Source organism: Atractosteus spatula, chromosome 16 (genome assembly GCF_055471065.1).
Source record: "Atractosteus spatula isolate fAtrSpa1 chromosome 16, fAtrSpa1.hap1, whole genome shotgun sequence".
Lineage (NCBI taxonomy): Eukaryota > Metazoa > Chordata > Actinopteri > Semionotiformes > Lepisosteidae > Atractosteus > Atractosteus spatula.
This window is the reverse complement of record NC_142721.1, coordinates 7,674,596-7,693,966: the sequence shown is the minus strand read 5'-3', so window position 1 is coordinate 7,693,966 and position 19,371 is coordinate 7,674,596. Positions and strand designations below refer to the sequence as shown.

General features: G+C 39.8%; 1 protein-coding gene across 1 annotated transcript; it reads left to right on the top strand.

The window, feature by feature from the left end:
• Positions 1 to 1,544: 1,544 nt before the first annotated feature.
• On the top strand, positions 1,545 to 18,468 carry trim66 (tripartite motif containing 66). Its single transcript, XM_088935192.1, has 17 exons — positions 1,545 to 1,670; positions 1,841 to 1,991; positions 3,533 to 3,662; positions 3,882 to 3,998; positions 4,936 to 5,050; positions 5,364 to 5,510; positions 7,064 to 7,181; positions 7,942 to 8,882; positions 10,462 to 10,719; positions 12,306 to 12,450; positions 13,085 to 13,157; positions 13,844 to 14,033; positions 14,500 to 14,858; positions 15,665 to 15,797; positions 16,252 to 16,326; positions 16,564 to 16,716; positions 17,439 to 18,468. Exons 1-17 carry the CDS (start codon positions 1,545 to 1,547, stop codon positions 17,676 to 17,678), a joined length of 3,471 nt encoding a protein of 1,156 aa, XP_088791318.1. The 3' UTR covers positions 17,679 to 18,468.
• The last annotated feature ends 903 nt before the right edge of the window (positions 18,469 to 19,371 follow it).

Here is a 19,371-nt window from a genome sequence, read left to right as displayed (position 1 = left end):
TTCAAAAGTAGCACAGACTACAGGTACAGGTGAGTGGTGCATTCATCCAGTAAGTCTACCACTCCAGTAAATTAAATTGTTTTTACACGTTTTCTTTTAAGACAGTATACAGGCTTGAGAGGTGAGTGGCATCAGTGTGTGGACTGCAAAGAAACAAGCAGAGGTGATTACAAGCGGTATTTGGACAGTATAATGGAGTATGACAATTAGATTTGCAACTTACACAAAAATTCTTTGTTGTGTTCTGCCCTGAATAATTATGGGCAATTTTTTTCTTGGAAGTCATATTAATTCTGTATGTCAGTAAACTCTTTGTTGTAAAATTAATGTACTTAATATCAGCAGTACTTTTCAAGACCTACAGATAATGTTTTGTTTCCTGATAGATAGTTACAGTATTGACAGTGTAAAAATCACAAACCCTCTTTTCAATTGTTATTTTTAATTGCTCAGTATTAGACGGTTCCACTGAGATAATACGACATCTAAATCAACAGGATCAGTTAGCAATTAGCATACAAACCTGCATTCATTACAAATGTGATCTAGCATGTCATAGGCTCCAAAGGTTGATTTAGACATGTTTTCACAGTCATCTCACATATTCAACAGATGCCGAGCCTTATTCTTCTACACAGAACTTTAACAAACTGATTGCATCTCTTAAGTTTCTAAGAGTGGCTTTGTGGCAGGAAGTAATTGCAGATTTTGCATCAGCAGATCTAGCTTTGTACACAAGCTGGTTTCTTGCTGCTTGATGTCCAGTGGCATGTCACAGCTTTATTATTTTATCTGCTATTATTAGACCAAAAGGTGTTTGCTTTTTAAATGAAATGCAGAAAATGGGGAAGTGAAGGTGCTGGTGAGATGTTGAGGTATATACTGTACAGTAAAGTGCTGAAGGTATATACAGTACGCTAACAGTAAACACTAGGTGTATATACAGTACAGTTTATACAACAACAGGATTGCACCTACCACAGAACAGGTCATCATTTTGTTAAACAAGCATATATCTTAGCAGCACTAAAATTAATTAGTGGTGGACAACGACCCTGGTGAAAAGTTAAAGCACTTATTGCTGGGAACAGAAATTCAGATCTATATGTCCTTAACACATGCTGTGAAATACAACTGTTGTTGCAAAAGAACTCACATTTTATTTCAGTCAGCACATTACATTGCTTCTTCTATATACAGTCATAGTTATATTTTAACAACTCTGTTCCCCAAAAACAAGATCAGTGGGTTTGTAGGACTGTCTGAATTACTGCATGTCCTGTTACACCTGTTACCTAACCATGTCCTGGAACCTAACCAGTGTTCCCTCTAATTTTTAATGGCCTGTGTGTGCAAACATTTTAAGTTGTACAATTTTTTTTCCCTCAGTGACAAAAACTTGTGCGCACTAAATTGAGTGTATGTAAAATTGTAAACCTGAAATTATTTTTTGTTAATATAGTCATTCTCATAGAAGCATAGATCCAAAAGACCAGGACAGTGATTCAGTGAGCCCAGTCATAGAGACTGAGTGTGGAGCGAGCATGAGCAGTGATATACGAGACTACGAGAGCAGAGATATCGATGATGGAGTAGCAATAATAATGCACACGGCCAAGTTGGGCCTCTCGCAGCCAGTCTCATGCGATCAGGATAAAAGAGTCAGACAAGTGAGTGAATACATGAATTCAACAGAACAGGAGTAAGTTATTTCTTGTTGTGTTATGTGTGCAGACGTGTGCAGGTGAACACCTTCAAATCTTCAATATTCTAGAAGGAAGCAAGATCATTTTCACCGGCCAGTGTATTTGTTCACAATTTTTTCAACTATTTTCTGCAGCTCTGTACCGATTGTCAAGAACAGAGAGAAGCTCAGAGCCTCTGCACTTTCTGCAATAAGTGGTTATGTTTTCGGTGTACTGATATACACCAGCACAGAAATACCACTTCACTCTTGATATCCGAAGCAGAGAAGATGCCTTCTCATGCTGGTAAGTTTCTTCCATATGCTTAGCATCCACAAAGAGCTGAAAGTTTTAATATTACACTGCTGCTCTTCTGTACTTGTTCTGAAAAAATGCTGTTCTCCTTTTGACCCATGTAACATCCTGCCACACATTTATTTATTAAGGCAAATTAGACTTGGAGACTTTTGACATGTTAAAATTAAGATAATGAAATATCATAAGGCTGTACAAAAGGATTGGCAGTCGTTATGTACAGTATTAATATGCAACAAACCTTAAATAGAGAATATTACTGTCACTTCCCTGGTTTGATTGGGTTACTTTGATAACAATGACCCATGTTCATGGAAATAGGTTCGTTTCTCCTATTATGTGGTAATGATGATATCCAACAAGCTGCACAGAGACTCGTCGCTACATCTGAACCTCTGGTGAATAAGCACCAACCAAACTAGCCTGCACACCTTGATTTAAGTATCTACACCCTTTCCCGTCTGCAGGTTCCTGCTTTGAGTGCATTTGAGGTACTGCAGGAATTTGCCACAGTGGTATCACTTTACAGTCTTATAGTTTTAAGAACAGAAGTGAAAACAGAAACCAAGTCAACAGGATGTGGCCAATGAATAATCTGCAGGCTAGATGCCTGGCACTTCAGCAGTGGAGATTGTGGTCTGTTTCATACACACAGTAAAGACCACTCCTGGATTCAGAATGGTTTACAGTAATCTTTTCTAGCACGATCCATCTGCACATGAATACCCCTTTTCCTCCACTAGTCAGCTAAAACTGACAATTGGCAAATTTATCTTTAAATAACTCATTTTCCTAGCTTTATCTGTATATCTTATGTAAATATCTTTTTTCAGAGGTTTCAGTTTCCAAAGTACCATGACCCCTACCTCTTTGTGTATTCTACAATTTTTATATTTGTAACAGATATCACCTGTCCCTTATCAGAAATCTGGCTGTTCCCGGTTAGGGTGGTGGCAATAAAGTACCTTAAATTACAAAAACTGTTTTCTAAAGTCCTCTAAAAAGTAATTATAAGAAAACCTTCTGCAAGTGGTGTAGAGTTCTGACAACCATTTTTATAATAATCCATCATACTTTTCTTGTTGTTGAGCTTTGGTTATTATAACAGCTAATTATTCACAGGATAATTACAATAATATAATTACTAGAAATACACAAATGACAATGTTAAACTCAGTAAAAAGATAAATAAATACAAACTGTCTCGTTTCGATTCAATTAAGTTGAGCATAGACAAAGACTACAATAAAATGCAGCTCAGGTTTACGGTATTTTTATGTGGACTTTAAATATGTTGTCATGCAAATGTTTCAGGATATAATTGCAGGGTAAAACAAGATATAATAAACTTAATGAGGGCACAGTGAAGATTTACTGTACTTATATTCTTAATAAATGGATTTTTCATTTACTGTGCAATGTTTCAGGTGGATGTATTGCCCTTTTCCATGTCGAAAACAAGTCCGTGGGTTCTCTCTCTATATATATTTTAATTGTGTATTAAGTCAGTTTTAAATATTCATTTCTTTAAGGTCCTAATTTCCAATCCAGAGGATTCCTGTTCTGCCACTTTCATAATCAGGAGCTGCTGGATTTGTTTTGTGAAACATGTGACATGCTCACCTGCAAAAGCTGCCATTTCTCAGCACACAAAGATCACAGGTAAATGATCTGGTGCTGCACGGAGCTGCAGGGATTTGTCTGACTGGGTTGATGGAGTCATGAGATAATTCCCAGGTTTAGTAGCTACAGTAGATGTTTCAGAATAAGTTGTTACATGGTCGCCTGTTTGTTGTTGATCTCTCATTTTGTAATTCTATTTTTGTTATGACGTGCAAAAAATATATTTGGTGCAGCTTCCCTACTTATTTCTTTCTTTAGGTTAATCCTTGTTGGCAAAGCACTTCATAATCAACAGTGGCTCTTTGAGAGCTTGATGGCACAACTGGATGACAAGCGATCTGTTGTAGAGAACTCTGCAAAGCAAATAGAAGCCAGGTGAAGTAGCATGATTTGTGTGTTACGCCTCCTATGTGTAAAAATGGACTTGAAGACTTAATTACTTGTTCTGTTCATGGAAAAAAATGCCTTTATTGGAAAACATACACAGGGAATTACAAGGGAAAGGCATATGGACCGAAAAGGAAATCTTCTCATTTAATTTTTTAAAACTGTGAGAAATCAGAGTTGTTTTTAAACATAAGCACTAGTTGCACTGTGCAGACATGTTTCACTGTCATACATGCCACTGCCTCGTCTGCAATATGTTCTAATGAAGCAGAAACATTGTAGTTCACAAAATGTAAACTACTCGTCTGCCGGAGTACACACATTTACTCAAGGCAAGGGTAAAATACCCAGGATCAGGAGCTAGCTAACTAATGCAATTCATAAAACCTGAAAAGAATAAGGCTGAGTGAACACAGTAGTGGTCAGGGGTTCTCTCACAACAGAGAGCTTTTGCTTCTTGTGTGTCTTCATTGCCAGTGAAAGTTCCACCTCTCCCTCTATCTGATTTACATTTAGCTGTGATGTGAAATGGTGTAAGGCTCTGATGATGCACATGGCTGCATTCCAAATGTGGAGAAATACAAAGGAAATAATTTTGTTCTATTTTTAAAAAAGGGAAATTAAACAGAGCTGTTAGTGTAAACATTTTACATTTCCATTATAATTAATTGGGCACATTTTGAAACCAGAGTAAGTTTTAAAAATGTAAATAATAGTATACTCATTTATAAAACATTGACTAAACTGAATTGAAACTTTAAATTTCTTTAAAGTCTGTGTTCAGAAGTGATTAGATGAAAGTGATATTTTAACACGAAAATGAAAAGAAATTATTACAATCTAATTTTTATTCCTTCATTTTAAGCAACTGTGTTTTGGTTAAATATTGTAACAATCATATTGTCATTACCTCTGTGTTGCACAGGATACATGGCATAAAGATTGCACAAAAGAAGACAGAGAACCAGATTAAAATGGCAAAGATGATTATGATTAATGAACTGAACAAACGAGCCAGCCTTTTAATAGAACAACTTGAGGTAATTATGCCACAAAGACATTTAAAAGCATTAATTTGCGTAGAGGTTCATAAGCTACACAATCCTAAATTTGAATATTCTGTATCACAAATGGTTCCCAAATGATCCAGTCGGCCCTTCACGACAGCACTAAACAATACCTTCTGAAGTTCTGAACCTTCTGAACATGTTCATGAAGAGTTTATTTCAATTTCAAAAACATATTTTTTGTATGATTTCATGAAGCTTACACAATTTAACCTCACCTGCTTTTCACTGACCAGTTGGGCTAAATGTTCACGTGAATGACATTTTTCTGTTCCTATGTTCACAGAAGATAACAAACGATTTACAGCAGAAAACTGCCAGCCAGCTGAATGGAATGATAGACTTGTGTAGCCAGCTCAGCCATGTGCAGAACTTTGTTAACTGGGCGACGGTGAACCAGAGAAGGAGTCCTCTGCTCTTCAGCAAAGAACTGGTGGGCAATAATACTGACAGTAATTAATAACTGCTTGCATTTAGATAGAGCCTTTCACCCCAAAGTGCTTTGCTTATATGAGGGACCCACTTTATCCACCACTGAAGGGCAGTCCCACTACACAGCAGATGAGGTGGAGAAGAGAGACATTTCTTTACTAGTTCAGTTAAGGGGGGAAAATTTAGGGAGAACAAAAAGAGTAAAAACTAATGTGGAATTTGGCAAGGAGGGTGGGATTGACTGCCTACGCTTATGAACAATGCCATGAGATCTTTAATGACCAAGCAGTCAGGTCCTCAGTTTAATGCAGAGGTAGGGAATTCTAGTTCTTGAGGGCCTTAGGTCCTCTGGTCTTCCTTCCAGTCCTCATCTTCAGACATAACAGAACTACCCATTTGACTAAAAAGTCAAATCTGTGCTAGTTTAGATCTTAATCGTTTGCTGATGCCTGCAAAAAATTAAAAACTCCAGCCCTCAAGTAGCGGAGTTCACCATCGCTGTTTCTTAATACTTCATATCACGGTCCCTGGTTTAACATCTGATCTGTATGATAGCACCTTCTACAACACCATGTCCCCTCTCACTATTGTATCAATACTGGGTATTGGTTTACAAAATGTGGTCTGGAAGGAGAGCTCCACCTAACACCCTTACATTAGCAACCTTTTTTTACTTTGAGGTCTCCCATCGTAATCCTGACCAGCCCCCAGCCTCGCTTTGTTTCTGAGTTCTGACAAGGTAGATGGGAGCCCCCAGTTTCTTCCTGCCCTCTCTAACAGTACTGTATTCTGCTGGATAAATATTTGATGTCTCATAAAAGGAACAAAGGATGAAAAACCCCACTCCCCATTCCTCCTCTTGGATGATTATGGATGATTGTTTTTTTTGACAATTTGAACTTTAGCATATACAGAGCTCTAATGAGTAGCCTTCAACATGTATGATGAGCCAAGCCAGGCTGCCAGATTTTTTGCTGTGTTTGTACCTATTCAGTTTTCTGCTTGGTATTTTGTGTCATCTGTATATTATCTATAATTCAAGGATGCCTGCATTAATATGGAAGAGCCCCATATCAAACAAATGCACTGTGTAATCTTACAATCTTATAATTTACCAAACAGGCAAAATGGGCAGAATGATCTCCTCTCATTTGTAACCATTCTTATATTCTAATAAAATCAGAGGAAAGAAATGTGGTATAAATAATGATATAACCAATGAATGAATGATCGTTAAATTATAGAAAAGACTAAATAAAAAAGCTTATTTTATTCTTCTTGTTAAACTGTGGAATTCTGCATTTCTATTAGATGCATAACTTAGAAGTACCTTATGACACTATTATATTTAATATTTAAAACATTAAAGTACTAATTTCTGTGTGCAAACAGTAGGTACTGTTCAAGTTCGAAGGTATGTCCTATAACTAGTTTAGGTCATTGGCAACACAGCTACTGTACCTGAGATACTTTTGTCAAGGCCAGGTGATGAAATGGAGTGTCCTTGGGAAACCTGTATTACTGTCACTGTTTGAATGACCCACTTGTTTTCAGATTACATTTCAGATGCAGCGCCTGCTTGAATCTCAGCTTCCCTCTGACATTGGCCCACCTGTTAAGATTAAATTCAACTGGGACGCCAGTTTCTGGACCAAGCAGATCTCCAATTTAGGTACAGTAGATATCAACTGCATTGCTCACTAATCTTGTTAAGGTTGTTCAAAGTCTGAACAATAAATATACATTAATTATCCACATTATTATTGGATTTCTATACACCAGATGTTTGGAAATATTTAGCTGAAAGGGAAGTGAACTGGCTGTCACCTGCATCCCTTAGTGCTGCTTGGCTTAAAGGCCATTATTAGCTTTGACATATGACAGTTTCTGACTGCTGGTAAATTCTGTTTCAATCTGCTGTACGTACTTGACATTGGGGTTTGTGCAAATCAAAGGCATCTCATCTCAAACTTTAATTGAGTTGAGCTTTCATGACAGGAGGTTAATTTTTCCAGACAGGGTAACAGTGCTGCTTCTGGGTCTTTTGACTAAAATCAAGTGTAGTGTAGGGTCACCTCAAATAAACATTCATATATCAAGTAATAGGGTGGCACGCTGGTGCAGTGGGTAGCATTGCTGTCTCTCGGCGCTGGGGTCCTGGGTTCAATTCCAAACCTTCTTCGCAGGGGTTTCCTCCTGCAGTCCAAAAACATACTGGTAGGCTAATTGGTTTCTGGGAAAACTGGTCCTTGAGGGAGAGTGAGCATCGGAGTGCCTGCCCTGTGTTGGGCTGGTATCCCATTGCAGGCTGGGATAGGCTCCGGCTCCCCTACAACCCTGATTTGGAAGAAGTGGTCAGAAAATGGATGGATATCAAGTAATAATGTGAGATCCTATAGTTTTCTTTCTTGGCGTTTCGTGTGTTTTTTCAGGTGAGCTGACGACAGAGGGAGGAAGCAGCCCTCACACCGGAGGTGCCGCCTCTCCAAGCATTCTGAAGCCTCAGCCAATCACGTGCCCAGCCATGCCAGCCTCCCTGTGCCACCAGCCCCAAGACCAAAGCTGCGGCTTCCCCACCTGCCTTCAGTCCCGTGTGTGCTGTCCGCACTGCCTGAATTTTTCCCAGGCACCCAAGCAGCATCCCGACCTACAGAGCGAGCTCCTTGCAGGACAGAGCAGGGGGCCTTCTGCCACGCAGCAGTTTGGCACCTTGGGACGAGGCAGAAAGCTCCGTCCGATCCAACCCTACCCTGATAAATCCTGGCACCACGGTCACCAGCGCGCTCTTGGTCTGGAAACGCAGGCCTCGAGATGGATTCTTGACAAGAAGCAGCTGGAGCTCAGCCCCTACCCCCTTAGCCTCACCCTGCCAAACCAAACTACTCCATCTCTGCAGCTGCCAATGCAGGGCCACTGGGTGCCCAAAAGCCCTCCAGCTTCAGCACCTCAGATGATCCACCTGCCTTCGCAGTCCCTGATGCAGCACAGGCACTTCCAGCAGTCTTTGTTGCCCGGCTCAGACGGACTGCTGCAGGGGCGGGCAGTGGAGAATGGCTTGCAGATCTTGGCGCCCTGTCGATTAGAGCCACTGCAACAAGGGGTGGAGCACTTCCTGCAACCACAGGAGGCCGAGCTGGACCTGCCTCCTGGCCAGCCGCCGCAGCGAGCTGAGCAAGCCAGAGTGGGGCCGATCAGTAACATGGTGAGGCAACAGCAGCGGCGGCAGATCAGTTTGCAGCAGCTCAGCACCTCACCAACAGCAGCTCATGGTCAGGACCACCCGGCACTGTGTCAGTCATCAGAAACAGAGCTGAAGCAGCAGACTGGGACGAGTAGCAGGATGAGTCATTCACACGTGGTTGACCAAACCATTGTAAGTTTTACATACTGGGCTGCCTTTCACATGTATTTAGAATGACCACAATTTTCATACCTTGCGCTTACTGCTTGCTTCAAAGCTTTGACAAAAGCTCCACATATTTAGGTACAATACCACAGTGCAGCAATGGAAAGGTGCTTTGCAAAACTGACATTTGTAGAAGCTTCGGTGGTCAATCCCAGCTTCGTTTGAGGACTAAAGTTTTATGGACAGTATTTTAATCTCCTTTTTATATGCATGTACAACTTCCTTTAGCTTATGGTACCACACAATGGCTATGATGTCACGGAGCTTGCTCGCCAGTTAAATAAAAACCACTGTCTGTCCAGACAGGACATTATCTTTTCAGTTGCTGACAATAGCAATGAATGTGATACCACTAGTGTCTTAAACCGTGGTGTCACACTGGACGGATTAAATTAAGTCCATTTCTTTGTAAACTAAAATATAAATAACTTGTATATAAACAGAGTGCATAAAGCCAACAGCTGGTGTCAGCTTTCATCAACAGGTAAATTATTATGTAACAAAACAAACAAACTCCCCCCCCATCACCAAGACAGTAATCTTCCACAATGCTCTAGGAACTGAGGATACAAAGTAGCATACAGAACATTGCGATAACAGATGAAAAGAGAGAATCTTTCCAGGTAAATGTGGATTCAAGTTAGGTGTTCATTACTGTTTACCTTTACTTAGTAACAGTGAGTTAAATGAGTGGGAAGCACTGAGGTGAAGCCATATATTTACTTATCCTCACATTAATGAGTTGCCCTGGGAATAGTTGAGCTCACGGTTAGATTTCATTTCTCAGAGCACATCCCTGCCTGTTACCTCGAATCACCGCATTTCTCATCCATCATCTGAGAAGTGGATACCTTTTCAGGGCTTTCCACTTTTAGTCTTATTCACGTTTCAACCACAGAAACCGCCACTGGACTCCTTAGGGAGGTATTATAGGTAAGGATTTTTAATTGCACAGTAATTAAAGGAAAACCGTGCATGTCAGCTGGGCCGCGTCTCCTCGCTGCTCGGTGCACAGATGTGGAAAGAGGCAAGCAGCGAATAAACATGCATGGCTTTTTATTTGTGAGCAATTTATTGCTGGTAGTGCAGAACTGAGCTGCAGTGCCCGGGCAACCACTGCTACCTTTCTTAACAAATTTGTACATTGGACAAGCTGGCACCCCCCAAAAAATGGGATTATATCTGATGTATTTAAAGTGATACAGCTTGTTCAAAGAAGCCTTAAGGGCCTTGCTTTAACATTTACATAATTGTTCTAATAAGTAATGGTTTAATTTTAAATTTGCTAATTCATGCAAATCATTAGAAGAAGGTACATCAGTGTGAATTTCAAATGCTCTTTACCTATAGAATAGTGCCAGCATCTGATCTGCCTGTTTCTGTGTAGAATCTGTGTTAATTCAGTGTGTTTTTTAGTCTGCATTATTAAGATGATTTAAATCTAAATGCCTTTTGTAAGCTCTATCTGATCTCTTCTGACCCACTTTAATTCTGCATCTTTAATTTGCCTGCAGAGTGGGAAGTTAACTGTCGGATTCTCTCGCAGGGCTCCGCTCCGCTCCGTGCCATTTCCATTGCTCCTGCCTTGCTGAAGATGTCTGAGCCGACCAACGGGCTCCTGAGCAGCACACGCCGAACGCCCGGCCCGAAAAGGGGGAAGAGGGCACATCCCAGAGACTCTCCGTCAGAACCTGTGATGCCGTCCTCCAGGTCTGCAGCACACCTTCTCTCTGAACACCAGCCCCTAGGGGCTGCGCATAGCTTAGCAACAAGACACAGGAACCATGGGAGCAAGGACTGCAAGGTAAGATGCAAGGCAACTGCTTCACAGTAGCAAAACAATCATGGCCACTGTTCCTCAAGTGGAAATGAGCTAGTGACCAGTGCAAGTCATGCTACAAGCACAGGTACTGACAGACATTGAACAGGAACAGCATTTGTATGTTTTTAGGATACTGTTCCTTAAAGACATTCCTAAAACAAATCAGTCAAGCATTTTATAATGAATAAGCATTTTATTTTACTTTCTAAAAATATGACTAAGGGCACAGCAGTGGTACTGTAGTTTGTTGTTCCAGGCAGCTGACAAAAGTTTCAGTGCCTGCCTTGCTTTATGTGTTTGCAATGGATTCAATGGAGGTAAGCCAGAAAAGAAATGCAATGAGTTAGGTACATTAATACAGCCTTTGTGCATGGCTGTGGTTTGCAGTGCATTGTTGTGCAAGTGATTCTCTTAGCTCTTGTTCTTGCAGTGTTGTCAAAGAAATGCCTTTACCCGTGCATAATTAAGAGTTGACAAATGGAACAGCTATTGTTTCTTAGATATTTTGACTTTGTGTGGGTGCGTAGGCGGAGCAACACCTTTGTATTCTGAACAGCTCTGTAGCTAGTAACACCGCGTAGCTAATCTACTGTACTGTATTGAACTCTCTTGTATTACAACAGTGTACAGTCCAAATAAAAGGTTGTTTTTCCAGACATCCCCTGTAGAAGCGAAACGCATTATAGTTTACATGTAGACAAACACCGACTCTGGTTTCTCAGGTAACAGATGTTTCCAGCTTCGTATGTTTTGGTTACAGTATGACGCAGTGGCTTTTATCTGGAATAATTACATCCATCTTGTTAGCAATGTAAATAGCACAACAAAATAAATGTTGTAGAGTGCTTATTTCCTGACTCTTTTGCTCTGATTGATATATTCTAGTAACTTAACTATGCTCCTTATGGTGACGTTTTACTTATTTATTAGATTAGACTTGTTTTAAAGGATTTATCAACAGGATATATATCGAATGCTTGGAATGCTTTTCATAGCATTTGGCTTCAGAGCATTTGTGTGAAATCCGTCCTACTTCATAGTAAGCCAAAGGAATTTTACATTTTCCTTGATGTCCCAAGGAAATATAATTGCAATTAACTAAATTAAATTTATTTCTTATATAGTTTATTAAAGGTATTTTACTGGTACCACACAACAAAGTTCCGTATGCACATATTAAACAGAAATGTAAGTTTTCTTACTACTACGGTAGCGTGCCTTTGATTGACAAGGTTACCTGTGGTTTTAACATGTCCATTGTGTCATACGAAAGTAGTCACATTGCACTGTGTAGTAAAGAACAGTGAAGACATGTTAAAGCCTTCAGAAAAAAATGTCAAAGGAAGGTAAAAATAAATGTGTTTGAAAATATCACATAATAGTTCACAATGCTGAAGTCCCAGGAATGGACCACCACTGTGTTTGTAGTAACTGGCTGTTCGGTTATACGTTTGATTTAAAATGGACCCACGAGTGTATTCACTGCGCGTTTTCTTCTTGCTTCAGGACACGCAGTGTTATGATTCTTACCAAGGTTATTGTATTTTCAACTTTGGTTTCGCTGGCAGGGAGGCCTTATCCGACCCAGCGGAGGTGATGGAGTAGCAGACAGGAGCCCTCCTGCACAGCCCATTAATCTGTCCTTCAGCAGGGCAGCTGTGAGCCCCCCCATCGTGCTCCTCACTCCTCTGACCATCCTCAAGACAGAGCCAGGTGAGGCAGCGTCGCACCCCGATTGTGTGTGTGGACCATCATCAATAGTGCTTTCACTTTCACCGCTTGCCTCTGTGTTACTCTTGCTTTGGTTAATTTTCTCTTTAGTAACCTTAAAAAAGATGCTGCCATTTATCATTACCTGTCCTGTGCATATCATGTAAATACGTACGATATCAGACTTTATTTATGAGGCAGCACAAAGTACTGGACCTGTTATTTGCGAGCTGTGGTCTTAAGCCATCAGCAGACAATGCTGTTATATCTTTATGTCCAGTATTGTATCCTAAGTGCTTTAGTTAATCCAGAGTGTCCCAGTTAGGGGGAGTCTCATACTCTCTGTTTCATTATCACTATAGAAACCCAGATAAGCTCCAGCACTATCATCCACTTACATTCATGCTAAACGTTTAATATTTTTGAACTGTTGCATCTGGGAGTGTGGAAATTTATGCATTATTAAGGTGACCTTGTCTGAAGGGGATAATGATACTGCAGCTATATGAGGAAGTAAAGTAAAAAAAAAAACCTGCTTTGGAAGAAATGGCAATGAGTAAAACAGAGATAAAAAAGGGCTGTGTTATTGTTTACCCAGGTGTCGATTGCTTTTCACCCTTTTGTCCTTCTTCACTAGATCACAGCACTTATGAAGGAGATGATGCTAAAGGTGAAGAAGGTGCTGAACACTCTTCACAGAATACTGTCAGGTATAGTATACTGAGTGTGTGAGCCTTAATTGAAGGCCAGGCACTTCTTCCATGTGAAAAACATATTGATTTGTGTCAGAGTTATACATACAGAAATGAGCAGTATACAGGGTGCTGAATTTAACTAATCTTTTGCCATTCCTTCTAAGTTTTGTAACTAAAAAGGGAAATTAGAAAACCTAGTGATAACTGCATGTAGGAAAAAAAAGGGTGTGAAATTCCTGTTTGCAATAAAAGCTATCTGCAAAAATGCATGCATTGCACCAATGTTTGTGTATGGATACAACATCTATGAACTAAAAGGATAACAAAAAAAAACATCCAGCCTCTTGTGCATGTAATGACAACCCAAAGCCAATTCCAGAAGCGCAGACTACAAGATGGGATTGCTAGATCGTGACATGACTGCTCTCACCCTGGATGAGATGGATACATTCTTATTCATCTCAGGGCCAAGAAAAATAAAATTCTTTAGCCCTCTGTGCAGCAGAACGTAACACGTGATATCCCTGTCTGCATCTGTTCTGCAAAAATCGTTCTGTGAAAACTGGGCAGTCAAACCCAGTGTGGTAAATCACAGTGACGTTTACTGCAATGTGCAAAAATGACCCAACCTGATCACACAACGTGGCACAACATGATCATAGCATATGGCCTGCATTTAAACCACTTTGTTCACTTTTCAGGGTTCCCAGTGAAATCTCAAACTTCCCAGTAAAACCTATGGTTCCATTTGTACGCCTGGAGCGCCTGAAGATCTGCCCTATTTCTGGCCAGCTTCCAGCACTCAAGCTACCCTCAGAGAGCAGGGAGAACGATGACCCCCCTCCTGCAGGCACAGACCTGGACACGGAAACAGGAACTAGATCTGAACAAGTAGGGACCGTACTGAAGCTTACCAGACTCATGAAATCTCCCGGACTTTCTAGGCTGTGTTAAACTGACATCAACATATTCTAGCTACAGAAAGGCAAAAAACACAGATTCTTACATAAACCTTGTATCCTTTTGGAGATTCAAAGCACAGTATTGTATTGCTGACATGGAGACATTGTGTTCACCAATAAATTACATTTGCATTAATTGTACTAGATAGATTTTTTTCTTTTTCCTCAACATAACTGTAATTGTAAATATAAACAATACAATGCAAAAACAAAAAAGAATAATATTTTGAATTTTACACCTTATACTTGTTTGACTCAGATCTACCAAATAAATCTTATTGAGGTGGTCAACTAAAACGTGCTAAGCCATAAGAAGCATTATTCTAAAACATTACAAGAACAAGTTAAGCTTTTCTTAAAACTAATCTCTGTATGCAACTCTGATCTGTTTGCAGGAAAAAGGCAGCCGTGGGACAGAGTATACCGGAGAGGACTGTCCGTTACTCCCAGAAGTGGACGCTGTTGTTGAGCCATCCGCGGGTGATGACTCGGACTCTCCCAGCCCTTCGGGGAACTTGCAGTGTCCGGAGGTGGGGAGGCCAGCCGAGCCCCCTCAGATGGAGCCAGACCTGGGAACTGATGAGCTCGGAGAGGCCTGTGGGGAGAATGAGGCAGAACCCTCCGCTGAGAACACTATGGAGAACGAGGACTTCTGTGCAGTCTGCTTGAATGGAGGCGATTTGCTGTGTTGCGATCGATGTCCCAAAGTCTTCCATCTCTCCTGTCACATCCCCCCACTCCTCAGCTTTCCTGTGTAAGGAAGGGCTTAATTCTCACTATTTTACATTCAGTGTATTTGTTGTCATGATCTGGAAAGCAGGCTAAGTCAGCTGACTGTGTAAATTATTTACAAGCAATACATTTGTTCTATTTTGTTGACTTTAAAGGCCTAATACACAGGGAATCAGCTTGTATCTCACTGTATTTCATGAGAAATTGACTGGGATATTATGCAGCTAAAAGAACACATTATGGTAAAGAAATGATTAAATTGGCTAGTTTCTGGGAATAACTTGCTTGTGGTGAAGACATAAAAATTGCAATGACATAAATCCCCTCAATGATTTTAGTGACCTTTTTTACTTGTATTTTATTGTTTTTTATATACATACAATCAAAAATAAAGTTGCCAGTCATCCACAACACCAAGCACCACAAATACAAATGAGCACAAAGTCTGCTACCCATCACCCCCCTCCACTCTGACAGAGGGTGCAGCGCGGGGGATCTGAAAATCATAGTTTTCTTTTCCAGATGGAGAAGAATTTTCACCAAAGTATACTGAAACATTTGTGCTTACGTTTCATTTCACTGAGCTTTCAAATAGACCAGTGTGCACATTGCTAAAGTTGAGCATTTTGAAAATGTACATAAAACTGAAGAGAATTTTTTCATCTCTCTTGAGCTGATGTCGTTTTCAATTTAGTTGAGTAAATTCTCCAGGTGGCATGGCATTGCAGCTTTTAAAAATGTAGAAATAGTAATCCAGCTGATTTCTCCTGCTTCATCATTCTGCAGAGCTCCTGCGGTGATAGCGAACCCATTCGTTTTGTTTTGCAGGGGTGACTGGGTTTGCACACTGTGCCGTAATCTCATTGACCCAGAGATGGAGTACGACTGTGAAAACACACGTCTGACTGCAGAACACAAGGGAACAACATCTCAGTACGGACTGTCCGTCTTAGACCAGAGGGTAAGCCAGAATGCATACTAAAGCTATACAATTACTCACTGCGTAACCTTTATTTATTGGGTAGATGCAAATGTCTGATTGCAGAGTTCTTTAGGGAATAAAGAAGGACAGTAAAGTATGTCAGTTGTGTACAGTACATACTGTACTGTCTAAGAGTCACAAAGCAGCAAAAGATGTTTTAAAGAACAAATACCCATTATTTCCTCAGTAATGCAGTAGAGAATAGCGTTTTCTAAACACAGGGAGGCAGACGACACAGATGCAACACTTTTTTTCCTATTCTGACGTATAAGTTTGTAGCTGTGACACAAACACTGAATCTGCAGAACTTCCAATAATTTATAACATTCTACCGCTGGGATGTATATTGATGTTAGTATGATGATGATTTCATACACTTTCACATTTTCTTTACTTTTCATGAAAATGATAAATTTCACCTTCTCTTCCACAGAAATGTGAGAAACTGACGCTGTTTATTTACTGCAGTGTCCTCAGTGCCCCATTTCATGAGCCTGTGAGTCCACTGGTAAGAGCCACAGCTGACTAAACAGAATAAGGAGTGCTGAGACATACTGTAAATAGTGCAACATTTGTAAGAAGCCAATTGCGAGTTATTACGCTAATTGTAATGCTGTTCTTAGCATGTGCTGTTGTTTTATTTTTGTCTGTTTAGTGTAATAAGATAATAAACAAATCAGCTTTGTGAAGCATAGCAGCTGTAAAGAGGAAAAGAGTTTTTCATTTTTGCTTTTGTTTAATACAGGCACGTCATTACTACCAAATAATCAAGAAACCAATGGACCTCTCTGTCATAAGAAGTAAACTGAATAAGAGGAGCCCTCTTCACTACTACACACCTGAGGAGTTTGTTTCAGATGTCTTTCTTATGTTTAGGAACTGTGCAAAGTTCAATTACGTAAGTAAAGTTACTTTTTTTTTACCCAATAGTCCTGAAAAAGACACATGCTGGAACATTCCTTTTGAGACTCGTAATCTACAAATAGTCCTTTTGTACGTTTACATGTCAGGACAGAGTCAGAACCTGATGTAAAAAAGCTGAAAAACTGGACTTGGTATATGTTTTGTTCCATTGCACCTTCAGCTGTCATCTTGGCTAGTTTCAGACCAGAAGAAAATTCAAGCGTGGATGTGTTAAATCAGAAGCAAAGGGAATTTAAAGAAAACGAAGTGAAAAGCATAGACAAGCACAATAATGACAAGATTGAAAACCATGGTAAAGTGTCCATTTAAAAAAAACTGCTGTAAAAAATCCAAATGTGCTTAAATCAGTGTAGGATGTATGATATAGTATATCCAGATCTTTGGTCATTGAGGGGTTGCTTTAGAGGAGCTCTGCTTATGTTAGGCTGATCAGCTCTATAAGACAGAGTGGAATAGTTGAGCGATACAGACATTTGGTAAAGGGTCTTTCATACTACAGGCATATTGTTACGAATTCTGCAGTGGCATAGCATGTTCCTACATCTTTTCTGAGTGAGCCGTGACTCCCAGCAAGCTTAAATGCTACACAGAACCCTAGCACAGAGGTAATTTGATATTCCTGAAGGTAAGGCGTCCTGTGAGAAGTGAATTTCAAACAGCAGACAGCTTCAGCGCAGTGTGACTTGTGGTTTGCAGCCAGATTCGGAGGTGGCCCAGGCAGGAAGAAACCTTGAGGCGCTGTTCAACGCCAAGCTGAAGGAGGTGTTTCCGGATAACGTCTTTCCAGAAGTGACGGACGATTCGGACACAGAGGAGTTTGATGGCACATATAAAGTGGGTGACAACGGCTTCCCCTGGCCTGCAGAGGGGAAGGAACACTTTCACAGGAAAAGGAAACGAAGACACTCTCTCAGCTGGAGGAAACATCACTTTTAGCGTCCTTATTTTTGAAGAAGCCGTCCGACATGCAAAGCTCTAGAATCTCTCATTTTTTAAAAAAAAGGTCTTTCAGTTATATTGCAGGCAGAAATTAGATATATTTTTTCAAAAATGTGAGATTGATTCCATCCAGGATAGGGGACAGAGGGACATGGTCTTTATTTTATCTTGCATTGTCTCTTCTTTTTTCAGCTTCCAAAGGTGAGCAGTTGTAACCATCACACCTGATTGAATTCGTATTGTTGGGAGGTTGGGGTTTAACATGGACTCTTTTACTAAACAGACTTGAATGGCCATTTAAAAAAAAATAGAATTCTTAATTTTCTTTAAAGGCATCCAAATTCTACCGGCTGGTAATGCTCACTAGTTTATAATGAAGGAATTTTCTGACATTCCTGATAAATGTCTTTTTATCATGCTTGTCCATTATTAATATTGGCAGCTGAGGACAGTATGTAACTTTTAGTTTGTAAATAAGGACTACAAAGACTGTACCGGATTTTAAGGTCAAGAACAAACAACTCTTATTGATCTAATGCATTGAACTAATTTTTTGAACATTCTTTTCTACTCTTACAAGATAAAGATATTTTCTAGGTAGTTATTTTCTACTCTGTATGTTTTCCAGGGACCTCCTATTAATGCCTTTGAGTGAATTGTAGAGAAGCTTGTCAGATTTGCTGTCATTTCCGATTTGTCAACAAGAGGGAGACCTTACTGCAGGAGTTCTGTGGGGTTACAGAGGTTGTAAGGTTCGCATTGCATCAAGACTAATAAAGAGACCATCAAAAAGCATTCTCACTTTGTTGAGTGTCAAATAAAAGTGATTTAAATTGCCCTTGTGATGAAAACAAAAAAGTTAAACATTTTCTACATTCCAACATACGAAGGCTGAAGAGTGTTACTAGGTGACAGCCATGCATTTTCATCGAAGGAATGTAATTAGATTATTGAAGCTGGGATGAGCAGTTTTATGTGACAACTATAATTTAGACAACGCACACTACTGCTGTTATGCTGAAAGGCTTTAATGGAAAGTGAACAGAATCGTAACTGGTGTAGATGAGATCAGGTGCTGTTTTAGACTTCGCACACACGGTGATGCCAAGACATGAACAGAAAGAGGAGCCTGAGAGAAAACAATCCGAGAAATGATTCAGAATCTGTCCACTGCAGCAAATAACAGAGCCAGGTTGTTTATTTATTACTTATAGATTTTGTAACATTAAGGTTACAAACAAACACGCTAATTTGCTTTTGCACTAGTACAGTAGGTGCATTTATTCCTCTCAGTCCCAACTGCACTGTCTATACCACTTTTGGTTTAAGCTGCAGCTAGAGGTTGCTCTATTTTTATTGTTTTATATTACTATTTTTATGCCTTCATATAGAATTCTGAACTCAAGAAGGACATTTCAGTAATTTTATTCCACAGAGACAGTCAAAATACTGTTATTATTTCCATGTAAGGAGAAATAATAACTCAACATATCAAAAAACTTAATTAAAAAGGGCAAACACAGTATTTTTCCTTTATGCCTTGCTATTCATATTACATGCTAGTGTTAGATTTCTCCATTTGCTATTTTTGAAAAATGTGTACTAGTTTTCAGTGTTTGTTGAAATAAAATTAACTTAAATTATGGCAGCTTGGCATCTCACATCCAAGTATATACTAAAGATTTATTTT